Source organism: Poecilia latipinna, unplaced genomic scaffold (genome assembly GCF_001443285.1).
Source record: "Poecilia latipinna isolate Pla-1442-1.1 unplaced genomic scaffold, P_latipinna-1.0 Scaffold2295, whole genome shotgun sequence".
Lineage (NCBI taxonomy): Eukaryota > Metazoa > Chordata > Actinopteri > Cyprinodontiformes > Poeciliidae > Poecilia > Poecilia latipinna.
In genome coordinates this window covers 73,892-84,666 of record NW_015114911.1, presented here as the reverse complement: position 1 = coordinate 84,666, position 10,775 = coordinate 73,892, and the positions used below count along the sequence as shown (strand labels likewise).

At 38.4% G+C, this 10,775-nt stretch overlaps 2 protein-coding genes across 2 annotated transcripts in view; one reads left to right on the top strand and one right to left on the bottom strand.

The window, feature by feature from the left end:
• Window positions 1-3,929, top strand: part of pla2g15 (phospholipase A2, group XV) — a 13,073-nt gene extending 9,144 nt beyond the window's left edge. The window contains exons 3-7 of the mRNA XM_015018597.1: window positions 421-539; window positions 1,590-1,688; window positions 1,771-1,995; window positions 2,445-2,557; window positions 2,830-3,929. Of these exons, the coding sequence (XP_014874083.1) occupies window positions 421-539; window positions 1,590-1,688; window positions 1,771-1,995; window positions 2,445-2,557; window positions 2,830-3,231 (958 nt within the window). The 3' untranslated portion in view covers window positions 3,232-3,929. The remainder of the gene's footprint in view (window positions 1-420; window positions 540-1,589; window positions 1,689-1,770; window positions 1,996-2,444; window positions 2,558-2,829) is intronic.
• A 464-nt stretch (window positions 3,930-4,393) lies between these two features.
• usb1 (U6 snRNA biogenesis 1) lies at window positions 4,394-10,173 on the bottom strand. The gene is made up of 7 exons (XM_015018599.1): window positions 9,472-10,173; window positions 9,040-9,182; window positions 8,774-8,957; window positions 7,911-7,964; window positions 7,096-7,201; window positions 6,706-6,786; window positions 4,394-5,326 (listed from the first exon to the last, which is right to left on the bottom strand). Exons 1-7 carry the CDS (start codon window positions 9,627-9,629, stop codon window positions 5,216-5,218), a joined length of 837 nt encoding a protein of 278 aa, XP_014874085.1. The 5' UTR covers window positions 9,630-10,173; the 3' UTR covers window positions 4,394-5,215.
• Window positions 10,174-10,775: the final 602 nt, after the last annotated feature.

Sequence of the window (10,775 nt, the reverse complement as noted above, 5' to 3'; positions counted from 1 at the left end):
AGAAATAATTTTTTTTAAAAATGGGAAAATTAAAACCCATTTTGTCCCTATTCTCAAGAATCACTGAGGTGATTAAAATGCATGTGTGAGAGAGGACAACAATATTAATAATGTTGCATAAAAATACTTCATCACGATGACTGTAATTCCACAGCAAACGGTCATAACATTGCAATCTGTTCCTTTAAGCTGGACAGTCGTCAAATGTCGCAGCTGTTGGTTAAAACCCAAACATTTGCTCTCTCATCTGCTTGGTGGACACAAAAACCAGAGCTGGAGAAGTTCCATTCCCACATCACAAATAATGTGGTGAACTCTGGGACTGAAAACAGGAACCGTTTGTGTTCAAGTTCAACTTCCAAAACTCGGTGGGCCACACGGATGCAGAACTGATCCAGATCTGTGTGTCTACTTCTGCAGGCTGATCTACAACAATATCACGCACACCTCCGACTCTCCACCAGGTGTGGAGATTCGAGTCCCGGGGTTCGGAAAGACGTATTCCTTGGAGTTCCTGGACCCCAGCAAGGGCAGTGTGGGTGAGTGAAAGACGCCTGGGAGAGACCTGTGAGCTCCGCCAACCTGAGAACTTTGGACCTCAACAAAATTCCAATAACTTCTTCTCAGAGACATTTCCAGGTTCCAAAACATGTAGCAAACACATTAGCTACATAAATTATGGAATATCATTAATTGATTTAAAAAAAAAAACTGAAAAAAAATGTTTGACATCTTCAATTTGGTGCAACCCCTCGTTCCGATCAAGCATCGGAAGAAGAAAAATAAGTAATTTTTAACAGAAAGGAATCAGAGCTAGCCTCAGGATGAGCAGCCATATGTCAGGGCTTCAGAAAACAGGAAACTGAGAGAATAACTTAAAAGCACATGGCAAAGAGTACGTCTGCTTTCAATTTGTCTGCATAGCCGTCGTTGACAGAAAGCCATAAGAAGGCCTGTTTGCAGTTTGCCACAAACCATAAAGGGGACACAGCGAGCATGTGGAAGAAGAAGCCCTGATCAGACGACAATAAACTGAAACGTTTCTGCCTTTCATGCAAAAATTTTGTGCGTTACGGGGGAAAAAAACACTTCAACACACTTTCTGCAACCATGGAGTATTATTGTTGTAGCATCATGCTGTGGAACGCTAGATGCCGTCAGAACAAAAACCGAAAAAGATTAGAGACTGGGTTGGAGTCTTTTCTCCACCTTCCCTTGAGTCAGCGACCGTAAGGAACCAGAGTGGAGTTGTTCAGAGAAAAGCATGCTCTTGCTGACATAGTCCAAGTTCAGGCCTAAATCTAGTTGAGAACTTGAGATGTTTTTCAAAGTTAAATGACTTAAAATACAGTTTATAGTGTTCATCTCTCCGATGAACACAATAAACTGTCAGCTATTCTACAGTGCAACAAACTAGGCATGTTTCCACAATTTAATTTTTTTTAAAGGGAAAAAAAAAATATTGGATGTACATAAACGCATATGTGCCACGTTTATGCTCAACATTGCTAAATCTTTATTTACTTTTAACTCTGCACTACAACCATCTGGTGTATTTATCTAACATACCTCATGTTTGTATATTCCAGGCATGTATTTCTTCACCATCGTGCAGGCGATGGTGGAGTGGGGCTACACCAGAGACGACGACGTGAGGGGAGCGCCGTACGACTGGAGGAAAGCTCCGAGTAGGCACCGACGCTAAAACGACAAAATGCCACGACTTGGCCTGTGAGCGGAGCCTCAGTTCTGTCTCTTTCTTTTTGCTAGATGAAAATAAAAATTATTCCCGGAATCTGAAGGAGATGATCGAGGAGATGGTGGAGAAAGCCGGGCGGCGTGTGGTGCTCATCGCCCACAGCATGGGGAACTTGTACGCGCTGTATTTTCTCAACCAGCAGCCGCAGGCCTGGAAAGACAAATACATCCAAACTTTCATCTGTCTGGGACCACCATGGGCCGGCGTGGCCAAAACCCTCCGCGTGGTCACATCCGGTAAGAGACGATCGGGAGCGTGAAAGCTGCGCTGACTTTCAAAAAACATCAAAACTAAACCGACGTCAGAAACCAAAATATGTTGCTTTAAAGCACAGAAGCATAAACAATACTGAGGCTTTGAAAAGGCTTGCAAAAGTAGTTTTCTTAATTGATCATTTATTCCATCCCTGCTTACAAAAAAGCTAATTGTCATTATTTATTTATTTATTTTTTTAATTGTTCATCATGTAAACGGAGGCCTGTAGAATGTGAGATGGGATTTTTCTTGCATTTCGGAGAAACTTTGTTGTGCTTCTGACCATCAAAGGCTGCGTGAAACTGTAAAATAAGATCAAGAAGAAACCTTTTGCACTTCTCAGGAAACCAGAGTGTGAAACTCTGGGTCAGAAATAATCTGCCAACTTTCAATTCTCTGTACCTCATTTTCTTTGTTCCCCAAAATCTAGGTGACAATGACCAAATCCCGTTGATCAGCCCTCTGAAGATTCGCTCACAGCAACGGACCGCCGTCTCCACCACCTGGCTCCTCCCGTACGCCCACACCTGGCCCAAAGATCAGGTCTGTAATCTGTGACTTAATACTTAAATTATGCACGTCTGACTCTGAATATTATTTTAATTGCCAGTATTTGGTCTCCTCTCCTCCACCCTTTGTTCAGGTTTTCCTCTGTAGATAATCTGTTGACCTTTTACCTGCTTATTACCACATTGACCAAAATCATGTCCTATCTGTCACAAACAGAAAAGGGATCAGAACTGGTAAAAGTTCTTGGATTTATCCCATTCTGCTGCCTTATTTAGTCTTTTTTTTTTTTTTTTTTCCTTCTCCAGGTTTTAGTCCAAACCCCCACCAACAACTACACCGTGCAGGACTACGAGAAATTCTACTCAGACATCGGTTTCGCAGAAGGCTGGCTGATGCGTAAGGACACCGAGCCGCTGGTGTCGGACCTGACCGCCCCCGGCGTCGCCGTCCACTGCCTGTACGGCAACGGCATCCCCACGCCCGAGGCCTTCCGGTATTCGGACAAGTTCCCAGACATGGAGCCCAACGTGACGTACGGCGACGGGGACGGGACGGTCAACCTGCGGAGCGCCGTGCAGTGCAAGCGGTGGGCGGGACAGCAGAAGCAGCCCGTCATGCTCAAAGAGTTGCCGGGCAACGAGCACGTAGAAATGCTGGCGAACATCACCACCTTGGAGTACATCAAGTCTGTGCTTTTCTCCCCGTGATGCTGCCAAAAGCCTGAGGTTCATGCCAACAAATGTCTCAACTCAAAGTGTTCAGATTTTACTTGAGAAATCCTGTAAGCTTTTTTTTTTGTGTGTGTGAACGTGTGTGTGTGTGTGTGTGAACTGATGCGTGTAACCCTGAAATCTCTGGATGTCGAGGTGTTTTTGTCGTTGAGACTTAATACTTTTCTGTCTCGCATTTTCACAAAGTTTAGATTTAAAAAAAGAATGTGTGAGTGTCAAAAAGCAGGGATGATTTATTAATGCTGCGAGAGATTTCTGAAGCCCTTTGTAACAGAAAATTTAAAGCACAGATTTTAATCACCCTGTTTATTAATTTTATAAATGATTTTACATTTTTGTGTCTTATTTTCGTTTAACTTGTGAGATTTGTTGATTGTGTTTTGCACTCAGCGAAGCTGATGCGGTTCTTGTGTGGTCAGTTATACAGAAGTTACAGACCGCCGCCGTATCAACACTGCAAAAACACAAAACCTTACCAAGAACCTTTGGTCTAGTTTCGAGTGCAAAATATACTTGAAATAAGACAAAACTAACAGACAAGTAACTTTTCAGCAAGATACAGAAGCTTGTTTCAAGTAAATAATTAATATTAGTAAAAAAGTACTGTTCCACTGACAGGTTATTTCGCTTATAACAAGACATTTTCCCCATGTTATAAGTAACAATCTGCCAGTGGTACTAGTACTTTTTTTTTTTTTACTTAAAATGAGCGCTTGCTGAAAAGTTACTTGTAAGTTAACTTTGTCTTAATTCAAGTGTATTAAGACATGTGAGCAACTAGACAAAAATACTTGGTAAGATTTTTGTTTTTGCAGTGAGACTTTTTTTTTAAGAATGATTTTATGATCTACATAAAAATATTCTGAAAGTTGAGTAATGCAGAGAAAAGATCAACAAAAACAAGGAACGGCTAATTTACTTGGTCCATTTTCCTGTTTGAATCTTTTTGTTTGGGTTTGGTTTCAAGCAGGTGCCTTGAAAGGCTGTAATTGCAGGAAGGAGGAGACTCTTCCTGACTGACATGGATCTTCTAGATGTTTTATACTTTTCCTCGTTGTTTAAGCAGATGTTAAATGTTGAGACCTTTTAGAGAAACCCAAATTCTGCTGTGCAGATGTGGAGAGAAAACTCTGGACCTACGTGATTGTATTGTGCCATGAAACCCTCACTGACCAAAATGATATTACTATGAAGTTTCACTTCTGCTGTGATTATAAATGTGTATCCTAAACAAGCTGCCTTCTGTAGGGTAAAATACTTCATTCAAGTGAACCACTCAAGACTCTTGAGTTTTATTTCTAGTTGGAGCATCATGAAACGCATTTCTCTCATTCAGCATTTGTCCATCTTTTTCTCCTCATTTTTTTATATATACATATATAATTTTGATACTGCACAGAGCCGAGTACTGTCATGACAGGAAATGGCTATTGTGTGAAATTTAAATTGCTGCACAGCTTTCAGGTTTTGATTGTTTTCAACTTTGTTTATTCTTTGACTTTGAAATGAGTTATTTTGTTTTTTCTCTCCTGAATTTACGTTTAGCATTTGCCAGTTTTAACGGAGCAATGAGATGTAAAGAAAAAAAAAAAAAAACACGCTTCCTCATTCTCATAAGTCTTATGAGCAAATTACCTTCTGTTTTTCTTGTAAATATCACCCTGTGACTCACTGAGGTTTCAGAGCTGAGTAAAAGCCCAGCTTCCTCTAATAGAGATGCTGTCTTCACATAACAGCTTCCATTGCACGCAATAAAAAATTGGTTCTGCGAAGAACAAGTCAATAACAAGATGTACAAAAAAAAGTAGCAGCTTTATTTAGTTTATCTTTGGTACAAAAACCCCCCTGTGCATCTTGACTGCCTGACGATGTTTTACCAGTCGGCTTGTCGTCTGTAACATCTGGGGGTTTTTTTGCAGCTGCGACTCCCAGACTCGATGCCAGCCGACAAACTGCTCACTCACGAGGTCTTTAGCGAGAAACGAAAAGTCTTGTTTCCTGTCCTGCAGCGAACTTCTACACAGTCCAATCTCAACAGAAACGGCCCTTCTTCCCGATTATCTACCAGAGACTGTAACAAGGAAAGAAAAGGGGGGGGAAAAAATGAAATAAAACCATATTTTATCTCAGAACAACCAAAAACATCAGTGTTCTCCACCGAAATATGCAGGTCAACATAAAGTTGAATTTAATTGGGAAATAAAATGAAAAGAATATGTCGTTTTTTTGTGTGTTTAACAACTAAAACTCTGAAAAGCATGGTTTGCATTTGTATAAAAACCCCCTTCAATCTGACTCCACATTGACCACATTTTGAAAACCTTTTATTCCACTTCGCAAATGCACTACCTTAAATTGGTCTGTCAAATAAAATCCTGATAAAATATGCCAGCTTTGGTGAAAAAAAAAGTTCAAGGTGAATGAATAATTTGTAAAGCAATGACCGTGCCAGTAACTTGTGTTTCAGAGCAATGGTCACAATAGGATTTTGCTTTATTTTTTAAAACATAAAAGATATCAAAAAACACTAATCTCACAGAAGCATAAAGAAAAAGCCAAGGTTTTGTAAAATCATATATGTCCACCTGGTATTTTACTTTAAGTAACTTTTTGAATGTTTTGTATGCAGGAAGCTCTGTGACCGTTTCTTTGTGGCCTCCCTCAAAGTTAACAAACTTAAGATTTTACAGTAGAACAATTAAAGACGCATCAAATGGACTGAAAACTGCATTTCACTCAGAATATGTCCCGAAGCTGGCGAAGTTCTACTAAAACCGCTCCCACCCCCCAAAAAACTAAACTATTTGCACATATTTCCTTTTGAGCAGGAAATAACCGGTGGCAGAAAAAGATATGTGTGCTCCTCCCTGGTGGTTTTGGGTCACACATGTAAATTATGACCTAATAAAAGGCTTCAACTCTTTCCTTATTGGTACTCCTTGTCATGATATGTAAAAAAAAAAAAAAAAAAAAGGCTTTAAAAATTTGCTTACAGCAGTGATATCTCCTCGGGTGAGCAGGTATCTGTCTGACTTGAATGACATATTAACTTGTCTTTTCCACTTTGAAGAGCAGCTTAGAGAAATTTCTGCATCATATTTGTGTTGCAGGTTAACTGGAGAGCCATTTAAAGATTCATGGACACATGATCACCATAGTAAATTAAAAACTATTTAATATAAATTATTAGGGCTAGCAATAGATGATATTGATATAAAAAAATGATAAAAAGTCTATTTTTCAAACAATTGGATTTGTTAAAGAGTTTTTAGTGTGAGATTATGCTGCTGCTGCAATAAAAAGGACAAAAATGGTCCAAGAACTTCATCCAAAATGCAAATATGTTCTCTGTTCCCTATGTGTAATTAAAACTGGCATCAATAAGTATCATCTTGTGACACAATAAAAGCAAAATCGTACATACAAACTAAACTAACAACATCTGAGCACCTGCAGCTCCTGTAAGAGTTCCTTCATCTTCTCCGTCTGGTCTCCCACACACCAGGCCAGACTCACGTGGAAAGATGGTTCCTACAATTCAAAGCCGAGAGAAAGTGAGAAACTTAAGAAGGTGGGCTTTTCTGGCTTCTAAATAATTATCTAGTTTGACGGGGGTTTTTTTACATTGTGATTTGAGTTTTAACAAAATTTCCTTCTTTGGTCTGTTTCAGCATTTGCTTCTGGATTTTAATTTAATGTCATTTACAAATCAAATTGAACACAGTTATTGTGACACCCTAAAAGACATACGAACCCAGTTTCACATAAACCGCTCTTTTTTGCCGAATTCCCCAAGTAAATATCAAAAGAAAAAAAGTGTTTCAGTGAAATTTAACTGACCTTATAAAAAGTGTCCAATTGAAACTCGGTCATTGTTTTGTCGACCAATCGGACCAGGTCCAATAACTGAGCGTGACCGGTGGACACTTCCATCCCCAAGAAGGTCCTGATGTGGAACAGCATTTAAAGACACAGGGAAGGGGAAACATCGGTAATAATTAAGATGTCAGTAAGTTTATATAAAATTAAATATGTTTGAGGATAAAATGTGTCCTCAGAAAGCACAAATTTACCTGTTAAGTCACAACTTAACTGTTGGCCACAGAGAGGATAGATTCAGCGAATGGCCAGTCAAACACGTTGTGTTGCAATACTCTACCCAGTGTACCATATACACTTAATATCAACTAATGAAGGCTTTTCAGTATATTTGTCTTCCATATAAACATGTTTACTCCTTGTAAACATGTTTATTGAGGTTATTTCATTGCACTGTCATAAAACATTTTGCTTCTTCTCACAGCCTGGTTATAATATGGGATGGTATGGCTTGAATATATTTGACTGGCCATTCACTGAATCCATATTGTAGTGATTTAATGTGTTGATTGGATGACAATCACTTTTTAGGTTTATTGTTCCATTTTTTTTTATTTTATTTTTTTTTTTTTTTTACTTTTCTTGAACTCAGATATTAGAAGATTTACCAAACCTAAACACCATAAATTTCCAGGAAAAGAAAGAAAAGTGACTCTTTGTTGAATGGCCAGCATTAAACAAGCATCTAACTTTTGATTTAAATTTTAACATTTCAAGTTAAATTAAAGTAAATGTTTCCAAAGTAAATTTTGAGATAAATGCTTGGAAGACATTACCTTGTCCTCTCAGCGTTGCAGTAGACCTTCAGCGTTGCTGCTGAACACGCAAACCTGCCAACAGGAAACAGCTTTCATGAGAATGTGGACAGAGCGACAACAGCTGTGATTTGTTTTAATGTATTGTTTGTTTCCTGCAGAGTTCATATTTATCAAATTCATCACATGCCATCAGTAAAAACTGGTACATGTTAAACAGTCAAGAAAGACTTTGCAAGTAAGTATATCTGACAATGGAGAAACTTATAGACTTGAGGAAAACTATTGTTTGAAGACCTGGTATTGTTACTTTGTGAAAGTAATAAAGCTTTCACAAAAAAAAAACATGTTTATTTCACAAAAGATTTTTTTCTTTTATCAGTTAATAATTTAAAATTATTAAACAAGCTATCTAAAACACCAACTTTTGGGATGTCTACTATTGCTCAGGATCCACTGTACACAGTTTTTAAGAAGTTTGCAGGAAGTCGGTTTCATCTAACAACAGATGATCTATGGTTGACACACTAAGTTACTCTACCTTTATTTCTAATACTTCCTGATTTACTTAAGGATTTAGATGATGCTGAGTGAAACTGGCTGTAGTTGAGTAGATGTAGGGTCAATCAGACACCTCTGGTGGTTCAGTTTGAGGAGGAAGAAAAATAAAAGCCTCACCATGTACTAGGGAGAACAAATATAAATTCCACACAGAAGTGCATGTCTTTGTTACATGTTTCACATGTGCTTTGAACTTTGTCTGGTACTTTTGTGTGTGTGACTTCTCACAAACAAGTTTAGATTTTTCTTCTGAAGCGCTTAGCTAAAAATGTAAAATTTGAATCCAATTTGTTTGTCTGTAAATCAAGGAGTGATAAACAAACCTTCTGCACTGAGAGAGGCCCGACTGGAGGCTTTGTGTAAATGGCTGGATCCAGTGGTGCCTGAGCACCACAGTCTGAGACAGACTCAGGTGGAACTCCTCTTGTTGCGTCAGCATCAGACCATGAGCCCCCAAAGTTGACAGCAACTCCTCTAAAAGCTCCTCAAATTCCTTCTCAGGGGCGTCTGACACAAAAATGAGCCACATAGTCAAGAACCAGGATTAGAGAAGGGTTTACAAAAACAAACTGTTCTGGTTGCTTCTTACAAGGCAGATAAACATAAGTGGCCCAATTGCCTCTCTCGTGCTTAAAGGAGCGGATGCGTCCACCATGAAGGGAGCTGTCTTCAGTCAGTGCTTCATCGTCGTCATCAGGGAACATGCTCAGGAGGCAACCGGGCAGAGGCAGTCTGCAGGACATGCACATGTTTTATTTCCATCTGAAATAATCAGACTGAGGAATTTGCAAATTAAGTTTTTAATCCTATTAAGCAAGTATTTGCTCTTTAAACTGTGGATGTCCCATCAAAGAATGGCTATAAGCTTTGTCGGAAATGGTGAAGCTGTCAAATATCTTGAATTTCTAAGATTTCAAACATCTAATTTTGTCCAGCTACTGAACTGCTTTTATTTGCATTTAAAAATAATACTATTTTACAAATTCAGACAGACAGACTGAACTTTGTACTATGCACACACCTCGTTTTAGGATCCAGCTCCTCAGTCCTGGCTTTCTTCTTGGCTGGAAGGTCTCGGCTTCTCTCATCTTCCTCCACTGATCTTCGGCTATTTCGACTCCTCGCTTCACTTCCGGGTTCACCGTCCTCCTCCGAGCTGCTGCTGTAACCAACCAACATACCGAACCATCAGGACATCGTACAGATAAGTTAGATACTTGATATAGACCAGATGTTGGACCCCGTCGTAGCTTCAAAGCCCCAAAATCAATTAATTTTCCTAACAGCCTGCACTATTTCCGATGTAAACAACTGCTTGTTACCTTAATTCATGTCCGACCGAAACAAACAGTCCGCCTCTAAAGTGTTCTGCTTTAGCTGAACAGATTTAGTGAGATTCTTAGGTTAATTAACAACTTTAAAATATATTTTAAAATGTGAATATTGAAGATTATCTCAAACTGGGAGATAAATCTGTTCCCAGTTTAACCCAAGAAGAAGCACAAGTGGATGAAAAATGTCAGATTGGAATATTTTTAGTTACATTTGAGACAATTTTCCAGTTTTAAACCCTGTTTTGAACCCTGGCATAAAACCTGGTTTAAAACTTTGTGACATTTTTAACATAGATTTTTTCCTTCTTCATTAAAGTAGTTTGTAACTTCTTTTGGAAGAGACTATACACAATGATAACATGAGAACTTCAGTCCATGTGTAATCACACTTAATGTTAGTGGTTAATTTTCACCTGCTCGTCTAGGGTATAAAATAAGACATAAGACATTAAATAATATTATTTGCTAAATTACAACATACCAAATTTTATTTAATTGATTTCCCTTTGGGACCAATAAAATATTTTTTGAATTTGAATTTCATTTGAAAACTTTTTAAAGGTGAAATAATACAGACAGATTATGAGTTCCCAATTGCTATTTAATGGATTATAAACTAGATTAGATTCTATTTGTAAAATACAATGTTCCTCAAATCTGCCAATACACTATTTATCAGAATCATCAACAGTATTTAACTAGGAGCTGTCCTATAAGAGAGCACTGGCATTATATTAACAAAAATAATGAATATTTCAAAATAAATTGAGATAACATCCATGTGACTATGAGAGCAAACGCATGTCAGAACCCAATTCTGGATTCAGGTAGCAGTGGATCAGGTAATGCTGTTGGAGTTTTGTCATTAGTTATCCGGGGATCACAACAGCAAGAACAGCATCCACATATAAGTCCTCTGAAACTTCAGAACACACTGTTGTTGTATCTTCATTACTGATATGTGTCCATATTGGCTGAAATTGATTGTTTA